The sequence below is a fragment of the Oncorhynchus masou genome, chromosome 27 (genome assembly GCF_036934945.1).
Source record: "Oncorhynchus masou masou isolate Uvic2021 chromosome 27, UVic_Omas_1.1, whole genome shotgun sequence".
NCBI lineage: Eukaryota > Metazoa > Chordata > Actinopteri > Salmoniformes > Salmonidae > Oncorhynchus > Oncorhynchus masou.
The window spans coordinates 33,524,321-33,543,771 of NC_088238.1; the positions used below are offsets into that span (position 1 = coordinate 33,524,321).

General features: G+C 43.9%; 1 protein-coding gene across 3 annotated transcripts in view; it reads left to right on the forward strand.

Annotated features, from left to right (window-relative positions):
- The first annotated feature begins 428 nt into the window (after nucleotides 1-428).
- The window catches only part of LOC135516054 (kinesin-like protein KIF21A), a 45,941-nt gene continuing 26,918 nt past the window's right edge, over nucleotides 429-19,451 (forward strand). For all 3 annotated transcript variants that reach the window (XM_064940046.1, XM_064940047.1, XM_064940048.1), the window contains exons 1-5: nucleotides 429-776; nucleotides 15,271-15,493; nucleotides 17,635-17,817; nucleotides 18,451-18,600; nucleotides 19,236-19,370. In XM_064940046.1, coding sequence (XP_064796118.1) covers nucleotides 736-776; nucleotides 15,271-15,493; nucleotides 17,635-17,817; nucleotides 18,451-18,600; nucleotides 19,236-19,370 — 732 coding nt within the window. In that variant the 5' untranslated portion in view covers nucleotides 429-735. The remainder of the gene's footprint in view (nucleotides 777-15,270; nucleotides 15,494-17,634; nucleotides 17,818-18,450; nucleotides 18,601-19,235; nucleotides 19,371-19,451) is intronic.

The following is a 19,451-nucleotide window of genomic DNA, read 5'->3' on the forward strand; positions in this document are numbered from 1 at the left end:
TTTCACAAACATATTCACGTTAGATTGGAATGTCAAACTGTATGGCTACATACAATATGCCAATGCTCTTCGTTTTTAATTAGATCGGCGGTTTTTAACTGCATTGGACGTTTTAAATTGCATTGCAAGTAACAAGCTGGTGTGATTGTTTGAGACTCAGCTAGTGGCCATCAATAATCCAACATATTCCATCAATTGGCCTCTATAATTGGCCTTGAGAAGGTTTACCGAACCGTTTAACAATCGTAAGAAAACGATATACATTCACTTTAATGATTACAATGAACGGTGTTAAAAAAAACAGCGGCCACGATGTTTGTTTACTCATTCAATGGGGTTGATATTTTCCTACTGTCAGGTTGGTAGGGGACATCTCAGAAGGCGTGGCTTGATTACGTTTCACTCCTCCCGTCTCACACACAGGAGCGGGCAAGTGTATTTTTCTGTCCCTATCACCTCGCAAGGCTGGCCTCTACACGGGAATAATGCAATGTCATTGAAAATGTTACCTCGTATATCGTAGCCTAGGTTTATTCAGAATGCGCCTCGCCCGAGATATAAGCACAGAGAATAGCACGCTAATGCTGACTTCGTATTGAAATTATTTGTATCAGGTGGATGTGAGCTGTGGTGGCTCAAGCGCATCGGTAACGAAGCTGCATGCTGTAAAACCGTTAAATAAAAAGAAAACCAAGCTGTTTATATCGTGGTTGTTCCAGCAGTGACGTCGTAACCATGAGTGGACAGGACGAAAGTTCGGTGCGGGTCGCGTTGAGGTAAGCCTGTGACATTGGATGGTGTTCTGTTCTGTCGGAAAATAATGGTCATCCTGGTCACGCCTCTCCAGGATAATGTACCTATATTATTATGGTGACAATGCCGGTGTTGATAAACCATAGCACGGGCTGTTATAATGGCCTAGTTACTGTGTACTAGCATGAATGTGTGGATAGCCTGAACATTTGCGCATTGGTTCCAAAATAACGCACAGTGGACTACAATGTGGCAAAGCAATCGACGTTTACGTAGGGATTAGGGATAGCAATAACACTATGTTTCTCCCGGCGTTTATTCTAGGACACATGTCAAATGTCAAACAGCTAAAGCAACACGGCCTTGGATTTGTTTTAAGTGTCACCATCAGCCCCCCATATAGGCCAACACAATTTCGTAGGTAATGTTTCATGGGTTTCCTTTGTTGGTGCTTAAGCTACAGTACACCTTTTACCAGTGTCCTGGCTGCAGATATAGTGACGACATGGATTTATGAATGAAGGGAGAAGGGGCGGATATGATACGAGAAAGCAATACCGCTTGCGTCTGTGTGTGTCATAGATCTGTAATGTCATGTGAGAAGGATCGGTGGAAGACAGACTAAGACCTGGTTACACCGCTCTCTCGTTACTGCAGGCAGACTTTGACCCAGTACTCTGTTTACTAAGTCTCTGTCTGGACTGGGCCTTGGTTTTACAAGCCTCTCTCCTGCATATACATGCAGCCATATTCATGAGACAATATACTAGCAGCAAGCACATCTCCATAAACATGATACTGTAGAGACTGTTTTAATTGCAGACAGTTCACGCAGACAGCATTTAGAGTTTTCAAAAACGATTAACTGTCATTTCACGTTAAAGCATGTGACTGCAAGGACTAAGGACTAATTGCAATGACTGCATAATAGCCACTGAACTGTTGGCAGCATAAGCAGTACAGAGACTGTCCTCGGTGTTAAAATAGCACAACACAATCGCAGACAGACACAAGGGTGTGTAAACCCTGCCCATGTATCCATCTGCATAGAGAGCACATGCCTCATGAATTATTTGCTAGCTTTGTATAAATGAAATCAAATTGTATTGGTCACATTCACATGGTTAGCAGATATTAATGTGAGTGTAGCGAAATGCTTGTGCTTCTAGTTCCAACATTAATATCTTACAAGTAATCGAACAATTCCCCAACAACTACTTATACACGCAAATCTAACAAGTAAATTGACGTTGCTCTTATATCCAATAGTTCTTCCCGGCTGTATGTAAATAAGACTTAATATTTCCTGGGGTAACAGTGTAACAAACAATACATTAAAAAAAGCAAATACTGCATAGTTTCCTAAGAACGCGAAGCGAGGCGACTATCTCTGTCGGGGCCATTACTGTATGCATTTGCCAGTTATTTTTTAGTCTCTCTCTCTTTTGCAACTTTAATTTGGTCTTTTGTTTCCTCGACAATGAGGCTCCCAGTCTTTAATCTCATGGAGGAGCCAGTGGAGAGAGTCTATACAGGACAAGGCCAACTACTGTATCTAACTGTGATCACGAAAACGAAGACACACATAGATGATCAGATAGCATGTAATCACATGTTCATAATATGTAATATAGGACCCTGAGTTCGAAAAACTCTGGGTCTTTGTTCTAAATCTCCCACACACCATTGCCTCTTCACCTGCCCCTGGGCCCTGATATAAACTTTGGTACCTGTCACTAATCCAAGTGTCCAGTGTATGGGCCAGTAAGCAGATCCCTTAAGCCCACAGTAAAGGGATACCTTCCCTGACCCTGCACCTTACTGCTCTCTCTGCTATTCTGAGAACTCCGGCCCAGCAGACCAAAGCTTACTTTATCACATTATGTACACATCGACTCACGGCACCCACACGCTGGCACATCCTTGCCAAGTCCCTCTCTAAGCCTGTAGCCCGCTTTTCCTTTCTCTCTCCCTCTACCTGTCCCTGTCTCTCTCACACACAAACACACACACACTGGCACGACAGCCGTTACAGTGGCTCATAAATAGATAGGCACTGTTTTTTCTTTCACGAAACCCTCAGACAGACGCAGACCTCCAGTACAAAATGTTACACACACTCCTGAGATCTAGAGAGTCATTTCAGAGACAGCCCTGTGTCGGTCTAAGCCTGTTTTCTGCTGTTGCCTTGGGTCCATTATGCTGATTGTCTGTCTGTCTCTGTGTCAGAGGAGTTCTTGCATGGTAACATCAGCTTTGTCTGCTGTCTGCCAACCTGTCTCAAGGATAATGCTATTATATAGGACATTTCATCTTCTGATATAATGTAATACTTGCAGCCTGGTGGCCGCCAGATCTGTATGTGCTTGCCTTGATCCAACCCTACTGACTTGAAAGCACATAAAGAGTACGTATCTGGCATCCAAGCTGACACAAAAAGTTAAAGCATCCACTTAATCATTCTTGTCGTGACTTTACAACATAATCAAAGCTGCTATCGTTGCAACCACATTGTACATTAGCCCTGACGAGTTATAGTAATATCCATAAAGAAACCCTCAACCCACTATTCAATTGTGAGTTTGCATCCCCTCCCACTGTAATTACTTCTGTGTGCTGGTGGAGACTGTCGAGCAACAACTAAGTATATGTTTAAGACAGGTTGACTGACAGGTTTTCACGGACTTGTAGCATTTGAAACAGACACCACACACACACACACTCACAGCGATCACCAATGTAGCTTGTTGTTGTTAGATACACAGCCTGCCGGTGCTAGTTGGCCAACTGCTGTCAGTTAGCGAGGCTTAATGCTTCAGCCCCAGTTTCATGCACAAGGCTCATGTGGTCCATTATCATCCTAATGCTCTTGTGAAGTTAATGAGCGCGACAAGTAAAAGTTCAATGTTTTGGCACCAGAAGTGCACAGTCCTGTTTTCACCGATTCATTGGTGCATTACTGCGACGGAGTCGATCAGTGACTCTCATGAACATATGTTTTCCGACGCTGCTCTTGAATATAAATGACTGGCGCATAGATTTTGGTTCGACTTTTTATGTGCTTTACACAACTTCATTTTGTGCTCATTACACCTGTTTTATGTTTTTAGGCCAGCGCTTTTAAAACACACAGACAAGGCTATAGCTGTCCTGGACGCAACTATATTGAAGTATTTATTCACTGGGCAGTATTGTATGAGTTCAGTCTAAATGGAATAAACATGGCCCTTGTAAGTGTTAGTATGTTTGATCAAGTAAAGTTTGCCCAGAGGAGCCAGTCAAGTGGTCGTTTCATCAATATCCTTGAAGTGAATGAATTATGTATACCCTCAAGCCTGGAGCTAGGCTACAGTGGTAACAAACAGTGTTGTTCGTTTCAGGTTTCAAGTTGTTCATGTTAGAAGCTAGATAGGCCTTTTACACTATTTCAGGTAAAGTCAAAAGAAGACAATTATTTCAGAAAGCAATAGAATTTACACTATAACGGATATGCCTTGTTATGTTAGTGTGATATATGGAGTGCAGCTTCTGTTTCAGATTTTCACATGTGGGGCATAAGTCACCAAAACAGCCGCTATTGTGCAATGGGACCAAACCCTCACAGAGTAACATCCTTTCCACTAGTCAAACTGTCTCCATGATTAAAACAAACAAAAACTTATATCCCTTGCAGTTAAGACACTTTGCAATTAAGAACTTTTGTAGCACCACAGCTACTTCTAAAGTTCAGTCCAAGCCTGGTACCTTTTTTAAAAGGTGTGGTTATGACTGCAACGCACAAGATGCCTCTCTTCGGACACCTTGTCTATGCTGACCATCCACACCTCCCATTGGTTTTTCAGTGTCTATCAAAGCCCAGCTCCTCCTCCTGCTCTTAGCTCAGGGTGGATTACTTTTAGGAGAAGAGTGCACTTCCTGCCACGGCACTGGAAAATGTTATGGTTTTACAGTGCATTCATGATACATATGGACGAACCGCCATACAAATACATGCAAACCAGCTGCAGGCACACGTCATGTGATATTGCAACGTGTCCTTACTTACTAAGGGAGACAATAACAATAGTTACAGTACCTATTCAATTTCATCCACTTCTCTCAGTATACAAGTAAGGCTACGTGTTGTAGCTGAATCCTTCTGGCTGAGACTCCTCTATATGTATTTTACTCTTAGGCCATAACTGATAACTGAGTACTTCTTTGTGTCTCTGTCAGTGTTGCACCTTGTATCGTTCCCTCGCCTACAGCTTCTTTGTTTATATATAGAGAGATGCGTCTCTTGACTCTCTTCTGTCGACAGGCACTTTGCAGCTGAGCTGCTGCACTCAACCGCCAGCCCAGTGATGTAGTCAAGTCACTAAACCTTGAGTCCGTGTCGAGTTCCCAAGTCCCAAGTGTTCGATTCCGAGTCCAAGTCCAAGTCCTTTATACTCGAGTACTACAACATTGCCCCAGCCTGTTAGCCAGAGGGACAGAGTGTTTACTTTCTAAAATTAGTTTTATTTTAGTTTCACACATAGATATAAGATATTTATCTTTCACACAACACACAACAAGATCATCACAACATGCCCTTAAACCTGAACATGACCAAAATACAAGCCCTTAAAAACAGCACAACAGAATATCACAAGATAAGCTTGTGTTGGCTTGAGGTCAGATACATTAACTTAGCCCAGATTGATAAACTCATGTGTTTTAGGAGTCTCACTGTTATCCCATTGCCAGAAGAAAATAACGTGTCTCTCAATTTATTTTCTGCAATTATCACTCATTGCCCTTGGCTGTGTCATTGCAAAACATTCTTGGGTTGTTTTCTCCCATCCGAAATAACTCCAACTCACAAGGTTGTATGTCTGCTAGTGTCCTCCTCTTATTTTGTGTTCTTATATGAGTTCCCTTTGTGGCATAGTGCTATTTAACTGCCCTGAACGTTTCCACATATGATCGCTGTTATTTTGTGTCATTCATCATAGTGCTTGGCTTGAGGAAGAGAAGATGGGTGTGTGTGTATGTGTGTGTGTGTCCTTTGTCTCTTGTCCTGGTTTCCCCTAACTAACTGACAGTGTGAAATCGACAGCCACTGCATGGACCCCTGCGCCTCTTTTCCTGCTCTTCCGTGTAGCTGCAATGTGACCTCTGACCCAGGAAGCATTAGAGCTGTGGCCACTGGTCAGTGAACCCCACCCCGCCCAGTGTGGTTACCCTATGAATGGACATCACTCGCCCGTGTAGAAGAGCCCTGACAGATTTAAGCCAGGTGAAGAGAAGTGGGGGTTCTTCAGTTGCAGAATTCTCTGGCTAGAATCCTCTGGCTGAATCTTCCCCTTCTTTCACTAGTGGCCTTGGTAACTGAAGTGACATAATTTTCCTGTGTGGAGACTGGACACTAAGAGAGACATTTGTTAATTCAAAGACCATTTGTTGAAGACATTTTAGGAAGAAGTTTTAGAGAAAAGTAGTTTGGTTTATTTGGTTGGAGGCGCTTACATGCATCGTTTGCATCAGTTGATCGTTGTTGAAATCTGCAGAGTTTGTCTTTCTGTGCTCTAAGGGGGAAAAAGCCTGTTACTACCTGTTAATCACAGAGTATTGACGTTGAGAATTATCCACTGACTTGCTTCATGATCTCCAGTACAGTACTTAAAAATGGACAGACTGTTCCTAAAAGCAAGTACAGTGGAATATAACTTAGTTTGAAGACTGAGCATTAAACACTGACACCGCTGTTGTCAGCTGTTATTTTTTGCTGTAACTATGACTCACAGTGATGCTCTGTAAACGTAGCTTAATGAACGTATTCCACCATTACAACCCTGATATTATGACAGACTCTAAACAATGTGTCAGTCAGTGAGTCAGGGGCCTCTTAAGGCCGAGTCAAAAAGAGATCACACCTGATGTCCTGAAAAAGGCAACCGATGAACAGTGAATGATGACAGGTGACATCGTCATCCACACGCACAACACACAGTGTTGCCGTTTGCGTTTTGCTTCACAATAATAATTGAACCAAACACAGCATTGGAGCATGAGGACAGGAGCACTTTGTATGAAATCCACTCCATATGACGACAGTGGATGATGTCAGTCATGTGACAGTGGAAGTAATATTCCCATTGAAGTGCCTTTTTCTCCACCCAGCCCATTTCTTCATCCTCCCCCAGCTCATCTCCATCAGAGGCATATCATATGGCATCAGTGGATGTCGTCAGATAATGATGATGATGACAATAAGAATATTCCCATTAACCTTTTACTGCAGTGGGCTAAATCAGGGTCTACTTTGAGAGAAAAGTATGCACCTCACACATATGGATATGGGCTTTAAAAAAAGACACCTGTAACATGTCAGAAATAGAGTTGAAATTTTGAGTTTGTGTGCCGACATTACACTTTATATACAGTACTAGTCAAAAGTTTGGACACACCTACTCATTCCAGGGTTTTTCCTTTATTTGTACTATTTTCTACATTGTAAAATAATAGTGAAGACATCAAAGCTATGAAATATCACATATGGAGTCATGTAGTAACCACATAAGTGCTAAACAAATCAAAATGTATTTTATATTTGAGATTCTTTAAAGTAGCCACCCTTTGCCTTGATGACAGCTTTGCACACTCTTGGCATTTTGTCAACCAGCTTCATGAATTAGTCACATGGAATGCATTTCAATTAACAGGTGTGCCTTGTTAAAAGTACATTTGTGGAATTTCTTTCCTTCTTAATGTGTTTCAGAAAATCAGTTGTGTTTTGACAAGGTAGGGGTGGTATATAGAAGATAGACCTATTTGGTAAAAGCCCATTCCACATTATGGAAGTAACAGCTCAAATAAGCAAAGATAAACAACACTCCATCATTACTTTAAGACATGAAGTTCAGTCAATCCGGAAAACTGCCCTCGCAAAAACCATCAAGCGCTTTGATGGAACTGGCTCTCGTGATCACTGCCACAGGAAAGGAAGACCCAGAGTTACCTCTGCTGCAGAGGATAAGTTCATTAGAGTTACCAGCCTCAGAAATTGCAGCCCAAATAAATGCGTCATAGAGTTCAAGTAACAGACACATCTCAACATCAAGTGTTCAGAGGAGAACACGTGAATCAGGCCTTCATGGTTGAATTGCTGCAAAGAAACAAGCAATTGACATTAGATCGGTGGAAATCTGTCCTTTGGTCTGATGAGTCCAAATTTGAGATTTTTGGTTCCAACCACCGTGTCTTTGTGAGACGCAGAGTAGGATGACCTCTGCATGTGTAGTTCCCACCGTGAAGCATGGAGGAGGAGGTGTGATGTGTGGGGGTGCTTTGCTGGTGACACTCTGTAATTTATTTAGAATTCAAGGCACACTTTACCAGTATGGCTACCACAGCATTATGCAGCGATGCACCATCCCATCTGGTTTGAGCTTAGTCGGACTATCATTTGTTTTTCAACAGGACAATAACCCAACACACCTCCAGGCTGTGTAAGGGCTATTTGACCAAGAATGAGAGTGATGGAGTGCTTCATTAGATGACCTGGCCAACACAATCACCCAACCTCAACCCAATTGAGATGGTTTGGGATGGTTGGACCGCAGAGTGAAGGAAAAGCAGCCAACAAGTGCTTAGTATATGTGGGAACTCCTTCAACTGTTGGAAAAGCATTCCAGGTGAAGCTGGTTGAGAAAATGCCAAGAGTGTGCAAAGCTGTCATCAAGGAAAAGGGTGGCTACTTTGAAGAATCACAAATATAAAATATATTTAGATTTGTATAACACTTTTTTGGTTACTACATGATTCCATATGTGATATTTCATAGTTTTGATGTCTTCACTATTATTCTACCATGTAGAAAATAGTACAAATAAAGAAAAAACCTTGAATGAGTAGATGTGTCCAAACTTTTGACTGGTACTGTACAGTACGTCACAGAAAACTGAAATATAACAAAACCTTTTGACATAGAAACACCAGATTTTAAATTATGTTTATTAATTATGAAATCATGAAAAATATTAATACAATTCCACCCATCAGGCCACTAGGTCATTTGACTGCAGGAAAGGGCTACAGTGCCATTTCCTTCCCCATCCCCTCTCTTCTTCCTCTATCCCTGGGCATCCATTAACCCAGGCCTGTTCTGCTCTAACCCATGTCATAGAGGGCGTAGCTGAAGCTTTTCATTCTTCTTTCAAGGGGACCTTTCAAAACTGATTGAGACACTTGTTGTAAGCAGCACAACAACAGAACCATTTATCGGCATTTGTGTGTGTGTGTGTGTGTGTGTGTGCGTGTGTGTGTGTGTGTGTGTGTGTGTGTGTGTGTGTGTGTGTGTGTGTGTGTGTGTGTGTGTGTGTGTGTGTGTGTGTGTGTGTGTGTGTGTGTGTGTGTGTGTGTGTGTGTGTGTGTGTGTGTGTGGAACGGTCCCTTGTTAACCTCTGCTCTACAGCATCTGTGTCTCAGGGTAAAAACAACCCTGTAAAGGGTCTGTTCCAACGCTCATTAAAGGCCCAATGCAGTCAAAATATGTTTTACTATGGTTTACAGTATATCATGTTGTAGAAAAGCTGATGAAACTAACACTGTAAAAGTGTGATCAAATTGGATCACTGTTATTTAACTGATAGTGGCTGGTTGAAAATACAATCTACACAGGACCGTCTAATCAGAAGGTTTTGGCTTTCCATGGAGACATCACCATGCAGTAAATTGATTAATAGACCAATAACAACGAGAGTTCCAAACCTCTCTGCCAATTTAACTAGGCAAGTCAGTTAAGAACAAATTTTTGATGACCACCTACCAGGGAACTGCCTTGTTCAGGGGCAGAACAATAGATTTTTATCTCGTCAGCTCGGGGATTGGATCCAGCAACCTTTCAGTTACTGGCCCAGCGGGCTAACCACTAGGTTACCTGCCACCGATAACAGCTAGTTTTTAGTTTTCCCCTCCCAACACAGAGACCTCTCCCAGACAAATTAAAATTATTATTTTATTTAACCAGGCAAGTCAGTTAAGAAGAAATTCTTATTTATCCCTATGGAAGTCCCAATAACAGCCAGATGTGATGCAGCCTGTATTCGAACCAGGTACTGCAGTGACTCCTCTTGCAGTGTCTTAGACTACTGTGCCACCCGGGAGCCCTAATTAAATACAGTAAGGTACTTAATTGTTACGCGGAAATTATTTGCTCTTGATATTTAAAAAAAAAAAAAAAAACGTCTGCATTGGGCATTTAAAAACCCTGTTCCTTGTGCCTGAATTCCCCAGGTACTTGGCCACAATTTAACCTCTGATATGAGTGGAGTTAAAAAGCCAGCTGCCTAACTCTATTCTCCTCCCTTTGCAATGTGTGGACACAGGGCAGCAATCCTCCCTCTTCTTTCTGTTTTCTTCTCAAATGAATCCGAACAAGTCTATATGAGTGAAAGATTGATTGATTTCCTCTAATCTAGTTGTGTACCGTGCCGGTTGTTTCCCTTCAGTGTGGGTCCAGATGCTTCTCTGGACTCGATGTAGCTCTAGAAATACATTAGGGCTGTGACTGCTGTGGTTTGCAGATGGGAAATGATGTGTGATGGTCTCTCAGGGGACCATTGTGGTTGGCTGAGGCGGAGGCAGGGGCTGAGGTCAGGTCCTGATCTGCAGAGAGTCAGCATGATTAAGCTGTGACTTAAACACCTTTCTTACCAGTATAGTTATTATTATTCATGGAGATCTACACACATACTGTATAGACTCAACCATATCCAAAGCAGAGAACACTGGTTATGACGGTCACCAGCCTTCGCCGGTGCAGCAGGTGCACCCTGGCCTCTGGCTTGCAGTACATTTCAAATTTTACAAGAGCCATTCTGTTTGAACTGTGTTTGTTTAGTAGGAGATTATGCTGGCGAGAAATGTGACTGTGCTACCGCCTGGCCCTGCGTCTTGCTGCCCTTTGAACCAGGTCAATGTGTGGTGGTGGTGGTAGCTGTGTGGAGGAAGGGGACAGAAGGAGGGAGGGAGGGAGGGAGGGAGGGAGGGAGGGAGGGAGGGAGGGAGGGAGGGAGGGAGGGAGGGAGGGAGAGAGACAGAATGAGAGGGAGAGAGACAGAATGAGAGGGAGAGGAGAGGGAGAGAAGGACAGAGAGAGAATGCAACAAAGAGAGACAAAGAGAGACAGACAGGCAAGGCTGCCCCAGATAATTCGTACTGGGTCCATAGGAGAGAATGGAGAGTCTCGGCTCAGGCCCAGGACAGCTGCTTCTGAATGGGGTAGAGCTATAGTGAGCTAGCCTGGCGCTGCCCATTTTATTCTGAGAGGGGTTAGTGAGTTACCAAGTGCCGCCGCCATGGTGCATGGCTCCTCTGGCTGTCACTGTAATCGCTGTAATGAGGTCTCCAGCGTGACGCTAACTGGACATGTCACATGGGGAGAGTCTGTCAGGAGCTCTACGGTGTGTGTCCGTGCGCGTGTGTGTTTGCTTGCGTGTATGTGTGTGTGTCAGTCCATGTGTGTGTCAGCCTTTCATCTCACAGAAGCGACCTATCCCACCTCAGTTAACTTCAGCCCACCTCTCCTGAACTGGATTATTGCATACCTTCAACATATATTTTATATTCCCTGAAGCAGGCTTAACCTGACCGGGGGGTTGACTGAGTTGTCATGGAGGGTAAATGTACAGTCGTTATCACAAAGAGCTAATAGCTCTCTGCTCAGTCTGTCAGTCCCCTTGTACTGTGTTAGGCAAAGGCTTTGGGTCCCCTATAGAGATACAGGAACTGGAGAGTTAGATTACTAGAAAACAACACATAAGACTTCATACTTTTTGGCACAATAGTGTAGTGTTGTCCTATGCTGGTCCTGGGGATGGAGTTGGACTCAAAGGGTGTATACATTTTTGGTTCAGGCCAGCACGAACACACATCTGGTTCAACTAATCACCTAATCACTGATTACCTTGATTCGTTTTGTCAGAGCTGGGCTAGAACAAACATTTACACCACTCTCGATCCCCAGGACTAGTGTTGAAAAACACTGCTGTAGTCTAGAGGGTGGATTAGTGCTTTAAGTCTAAAGTCTACATGAAGGTATGGAGCAGCTACTGTATATGTCAACCATTATTCACCCTGATGGATCCAGTGTTTTCATTTCACTCATAGCCTAAAACCTGTCAGTCAACTATCCCAGCTAGGGGACAAATGTAATGTACACAAGTGCACTTCTCACTCACACTGCACTGTGAAGTGTGCTCAACACTCATAAACTTCTCATTATATATAATGTCAACAGTGAAGAGGCGACTCCCGGATGTTAGCCTTCTAGGCAGAGTTAGAAAGAAAAACCCATATCTCAGACTGGCCAATAGAAATAAGAGATTAAGATGGGCGAAAGAACACAGACACTGGACAGAGAAAGTCTGTCTAGAAGGCCAGCATCCCGGAGTCGCCTCGTCTCTGTTGACTTTGAGACTGGTGTTTTGTGGGTACTATTTAATGAAGCTGCCAGTTGAGGACTTGTGAGGCGTCTGTTTCTCAAACTAGACACTAATGTACTTGTCCTCTTGCTCAGTTGTGCATCGGAGCCTTCCACTCCTCTTTCTATTCTGGTTAGAGCCAGTTTGTGCTGTTCTGTGAAGGGAGTAGTACACAGCACTGTATGAGATCTTCAGTTTCTTGGCAATTTCTCGCATGGAATATACTTCATTTCTCAGAACAAGAATAGACTGACAAGTTTCAGAAGAAAGTTAATTGTTTCTGGACATTTTGAGCCTGTAATCGAACCCACACATGCTGATGCTCCAAATAACTAGTCTATAGAAGGCCAGTTTTATTGCTTCTTTAATCAGAACAACGGTTTTCAGCTGTGCTAACATAATTGCAAAAGGGTTTTCTACTGATCAATTAGCCTTTTAAAATGATCAACTTGGATTAGCTAACACAACGTGCCATTGGAACACAGGAGTGATGGTTGCTGATAATGGGCCTCTATATGCCTATGTAGATATTCCATAAAAAATCTGCCGTTTCCAGCTACAATAGTCATATACAACATTAACAATGTCTACACTGTATTTCTGATCAATTTTATGTTATTTTAAATGGACAAAAAATGTGCTTTTCTTTCAAAAACAAGGACATTTCTAAGTGACCCCAAACTTTTGAACTGTGGCAAACATTGATCTATATGGCTCTGGTCAAGAGGCCTATACTGTTTAAACAAACCTCTGGTCTGAAATATCTTTCTGGTGTTGAGAAAGCAGCTTTGAAGTGGCAGTGGTCAGTTAAGTTTATTGGTCTTATTTAGGAGGAATCTGTCAACAATCTTGAGCTGGTCATATATCCTGGGAGAATCTCACTTTAATTTCCTCGATTCCTCATGTTCTCTCTCCTTGCCTCAAGGAAGCAAGGAAACAAGGAAATGCAATTGAGATTCTCCCAGGATATTGTGTATGGAAGACACTGGGGGATGTCACAGAGCAAGGCTGGAGTCCTAGACATGCACACACAAGGAGGAGTGTTTGCCTGTTTGTCTTGCGTCACCGCCTTGGCTGGGATGCCCTCATCACAATCAATCAGACCAATGATGTGATTTACACTGTACTGAACTCACTCTCTTTCTTCATGTAGAGACATTTGACACCAAATGAAATGCTATTGAATGTAATCTCATGACCAGTGCTGTGTATTATCTAGTATCTTTGATCTCATCTTTGGCTAGAAGCCAGCCCAGCATTCTCACTTTTAGTATTTCCGCATTATTGTTACTTAACGTGTTGTAAGCGGTGATGAGTATTATCTTTGTTGTGATGGTTCTGTCCTGTTTTAGGAAGTGGGCCAAAGGGATTACTGTGGATTCCCCCTAACCCCCCAAACCCCAAAAACTTGTGTCAGAGGGGTGTTCTGCAGGAACATGAACAAAGAGATCAGTAATGGACTAGTATACTAGCCTACCTGCTGAGGCAGCAGCAATACGGAAATACTGAAATACTCTGTAGCAAATACAGAAGGAAGTTATGTCCCAGATTATGTACTGGAGGTGTAACATTACAGGTAATGCAGCCTCCTCTTCCCCTCTTCTCAACCTCCTCTCCTCTCATCTATCCCTCCCTCGCTTTGTCCCCTCTTCTCATTCACTGTGTAATCCCAGAGAGAGGATGCTAAATAGCCGAGATCTGATGTCACTGGGGCACAAGAACACCACTGTAGCCTGACTGTGTGTGTGTGTGTGTGTGTGTGTGTGTGTGTGTGTGTGTGTGTGTGTGTGTGTGTGTGTGTGTGTGTGTGTGTGTGTGTGTGTGTGTGTGTGTGTGTGTGTGTGTGTGTGTGTGTGTGTGTGTGTGTGTGTGTGTGACTCTCCAATCACAATACTGCCCTTATAAACACAATTACAGGCCTAACACAAGTAATGTGTTTACTTACACTACTATTCAATCAAGTCTTCTGAATATTTCCCATTTGAATTTAGTTGAAATCCTGTGATATTTGACCAGTGAGTTCTGTGATGAGCTAGACAGGCGGGGGAATTGCAAGGCAGGGTGTGACTGTTTACCTCATGTAGCTCCACAGCTTCCACTCTTCTCTGAACCCAGGCTCGAACACTGAGGGCTCTGTATGGGGCAGAGTGGTGGAGTGTGCTGGCAGCGTGAGGGGAATCGCACACACAGACACACATACGCAGGCACGCAAACACACACACACGCAGGTATGCACGCACGCAGGCACACATACAAACACGCAGGTATGCACACACACACACACACACACACACACACACACACACACACACACACACACACACACACACACACACACACTCCAGGCCCCTAGAAAAACAGATTAGTGAATAATACACGTATTACTAAGAACTGGACCAACAGATCTACTGTATGTAGCACAGATGAAGCTAACTGTTTTATAGAAGCAATAAAGCACTCAAATGTGACATGTCGTGAAAAGCTGGGTTAAGTGCTTAACTTAATGTCTAAAAGTCAACCATAACCCTGAATCATACTCGACATGCAACTTTCAAACTCAGCTTATCAAACTTTCAACATTCAAACTCTGCTTATCAACGCTTTGCCCTTGAGGTTTTGTCAAGGAGCTAAGGCCTCTCTACCATCTGCATGCCACATCTCTGCATAGTCAATATGTCAACACATCAGAATAAGTACTGAGTCGGGTGTAGTGACAGTGCGATATGGGATAACGTTTCCATGCCTCTTCTGATAACACTATAGAAGTGAAGATATTAACATATCAGACACATCTACCGAAGGGTGGAATGTTATGAAATGATTAACTGTTATGTGATAATGTTTTCCGTGCCTCAAATGTAACTTTGCCTTCAGCAAATAAGAAGGCATAGATGGAAACCAAGCATACAAAAAACATCTCGCTTCCTCTCTCTGTCTCTCTGTCTCTGTCTCTCTCTCTCTCGCTCTCTCGCTCTCTCGCCGTCCCTCTCCTTTTCTGTATATCTATTCATGTTTAACGTTTTATACAGTTACAAACCGTAACCCGGCATCTCTCTCGACCCTCTCTCAGGATTCGTCCTCAGCTGGCGAAGGAGAAGATCGAAGGATGTCACATCTGTACGTTCTGCATGCCCGCCGAGCCCCAGGTGATGCTGGGTAAAGACAAGGCGTTCACTTACGACTATGTGTTTGACATGGACTCCCAGCAGGACATCATCTACACACACTGCACTGAGAAACTCATCGAGGGATGCTTCGAGGGGTACAACGCTACCATCTTCGCCTATGGACAGGTCAGATATTTGCATGACACTCGCACGCACGCACGCCCGCACGCACACTATGTTTAGATAGAAGACATTTGATCCCAGGGATGGCTCATCATTTTCATTACCCAGTATTTTTCAGGCCTGACCTCCACCTCTAAATATAGCTCAAAAACAGACCCTCTGTTAGCTGGTGAGAGAAACCATTACCACACCTTTAGGCAACCAGCCAGCACTCATCAAAGAATTACTGTAAGTGATGCCCAAATAGATCCTTTGAAATATGTACATTCACATGCACGCACACACACAAAACACACAGTCATGACGCACACATGCATGGACGCACACACATGAAACACACACACACACACACACACACACACACACACACACACACACACACACACACACACACACACACACACACACACACACACACACACACACACACACACACACACACACACACAAATGCGTACATGCACAAATGCATACATATACACACATGCACACACACATTTACAAACATGCGCACAAACGCATAAAAAACACCCAACACATACACACACCATATTTGCCTACAGACGCAATGCGGTTCAGTGCTGGACACACCCAAGGAAAGGGATGGGCTCTGCCACCCCCAGGAATCCACCACGTGTCCTGTGGTCTCTGGTCCCTTGCCGGATGAATTCAAAAAACAGTGTTGTTACTGTAAGCAAGCAGAACATGTTATCACACCTTGTTTCCAATACCAAACTCACACTGGCTATTACAACGTCATTCATCAAACCCCTGTCTGTGACTCAGTGAGGGATATACTATAACTCTGCTAAACTCACATTGCCCGTAGCATCGTCATTTATCCAACCTTATAACTGTGTATCAGTGAGTTATATAGCACTGCTTTGAAACTGTTCTCAGTTAGGCTCCACGACTTCATAGAGCTGATTTCAGATGAAGAGAGAAGCCAACAGACCATGAAGACTCAGTCAACTCAGCAACTGCAGGCATGTTCTAACGGGACCAACCTCAGGGTTTTTATTGGCTTGATAGATTAACACCTGCGACTGACTTTCTACAGTACATGTTCAAATCTATCTATCAGACTCTCTTTCGCTATCTCTCTCTTTCTCTCTCTCTCTCTCTCTCTTTCTCCCTGTTCTCTCTTTCTCTCTCTCTCTCTCTCTCTCTCTCTCTCTCTCTGCCTGTCTGTCTTTCAGTGGAAGGCATTCAGTTGTACAACTGAGTAGGTATCCCCCTTTCCCTTTCTTGCTCTTACTCTCTCAAACTTGTTCACTTTTTCTCCACTCTCTCACTCTCTCTCTCTCTCTCTCTCTCTCTCTCTCTCTCGTATTTTTTTGCGTTTGCTTCTGTCACAACCTCTTCCTCTGACCTGAAGCTCTATAGTGGAGCTCTGCCAAACTCTCCTTTCACTCCTCTCCTCCTCCTCTTAATCTCTCTGTCCATTCTCCTCTGCCGGCTCCATTCTTCTCAGCCCCGTTGTCTCCCTGTCAGACTCTCATTCAGGGGGTACAGCGGGTCGCGCACACGCAAACGCATACACATGCACACTCACACACAACAATTTATATGTACGCATGCATGCACACACACTCACATTACATCTACACAAATACACACAAAAACGCACGCGGCACACACACACACACACACACACACACACACACACACACACACACACACACACACACACACACACACACACACACACACACACACACACAAACACACACACACACACACACACACACACACACACACTACTGTCAGAGTATCTTTCAGGTGACGTGTGAATTAGCGTCGCATTCCTTTGGTAGTCACCATGACAACCAAGCCCCCAACCCTAATGTGTGTGCACTGTGCAGTCTTAGCTACATATATTAGGAATGGCTTTAGTCCAGGAGAGTCATTTTGACAGGGCTTGTTTTTCTTCTATTCTGGCGTTTTGTACTGTTTTTTAATTTTTGAGTAAGAAAAGCTGATCCCCCACTCCCCGTTTATAACTTCCTGTATTCATGAAATAGCAGCATAGGCCCAATGACTGTCTGAATAAGTTTCAAGTCAGATAAAGGAGTAAATAAATGAAACAAATAATTGGTTATTGATCCTATCATATCCTCGCCCTTCTTGTCCCTCTCCCCTAGACTGGTTCGGGGAAGACCTACACCATGGGCACAGGGTTTGACGTGAACATCAGTGAGGAGGAGTTGGGCATCATTCCCCGGGCAGTCAAGCACCTCTTCAGAGGCATTGAGGAACGACGGCACTCCGCCACAGAGCAGGGCAAGCCTGTACCCGAGTTCAAGATCAACGCACAGTTCCTGGAGGTATGTGTGACGGAAAGGACAAAACGTACTATGTGCTTTTTGTAGCTGAGGTGATTTGGTTACGACGTTGGGTTGGTGAGCGGGAGACCCGCATTCAATCCCCACTGGTTACACTTTTGAACCAGAAATGCAATCTCTCTCTGTAGTCTCCCATTAGCTCTACAACATGAGGAAGCTTGGAGATGCAGGTTTCTAAATCTCGGAAAAGAAGCCCATTGGCCCTGGAAGGCTAGGTTGGAGCCTTCGTTATTGCTTACTTAAACCTATCCGGTTCCCTTCCCTTAGAGCTGCTAACACAAGAGTGGTATTAGGGGAAAGGGTTCTGGCTAGGGGTCGCAGCAGCTGTGTGTAGCAACCTGGAGCAGATGGAAGCATACTGTACTTCTGTCTGCTCATGGGATGTGTTCAGCTAATTTAACTCTACAGGCAGATGATTTATCACCATAGAGTAATTACTAGGGAATTACGCGTCTCACTCAAATCTGATATCGCTTGCTGGTACATGTCTCTAAAAACTAATAAAGCAGTATACTTTCTGTAACCAAAATGACTTAACTACTGATGTTTTCCATGCACAGTTATTTGGATTTGGGGTATTGGTTCATTGGCTTGTTTTTTCCCCTCCTATCCCAGCTGTACAATGAGGAAGTGTTGGATCTGTTTGAATCAACGCGGGACATGGATGGGAAGAGACAGAAGTCCACCATCAAGATTCATGAGGACGCTAGTGGAGGCATCTACACTGTGGGAGTCACCACGCGCACGGTCACCTCCGAGGCAGAGGTTAGTCTCAATCACAATCTAAAGCAGAAGAACACCAATCTGTACCTATGGTCGTTGGTTAAACATATGTTATTGCTGTGAGCCTAAATCTGTCTGTGAATGTGTTTGGGTCAAGGCTCAGGAGAAGACCCAGATGCAGACAGTTTTGAAGTAACAAATGTGTATTACAAAAACAGGGGGGCAGGTTAACAACAGGTCAAAGACAGGCAGAGGTCAGTAGTCCAAAGCAGAGTCTGAAAGGTACAGAACGGCAGGCAGGGTCAGGGCAGGCAGAGGTCAGTAATCCAGGGTGGTGTGACAAGGTACAAAATGACAGGCAAGCTCAGGGTCAAGGCAGGCAGAATGGTCAAAAATCGGGAAAGCTAGAAAACAGGAACTAGACACAGACAGGAGCACGTGAAAATCCGCAGGCATTCTTGACGAAACAAAACAAACTGGCAACAGACAAACAGAGAACACAGGTATAAATACACTGAGGATAATGACAAAGATGTAGGGGGGTGGAGACAAGCACAAAGACAGGTGAAACAGATCAGGGTGTGACAAACAGAATTTCTCTCTTGAATACACTGTACTAACTCTAAACTCTCCCATTCCTTTCCTGTCCCTGGTCCTCCCTCCCCCTCCTTGTACAGATGATGCAGTGTCTGAAGCTGGGTGCTCTGTCCCGTACTACAGCCAGCACCCAGATGAACATCCAGAGCTCGCGCTCCCATGCCATCTTCACCATCCACCTGTGCCAAGTCAGAGTCTGCACTCCAGACGACAGTGTACGCGGCATTGCCCCAGTGGCCTGGAGCTCTCTAGAGCCAAGCCTAGGATAGGATACACTTTTCACAGTCTATTTCACT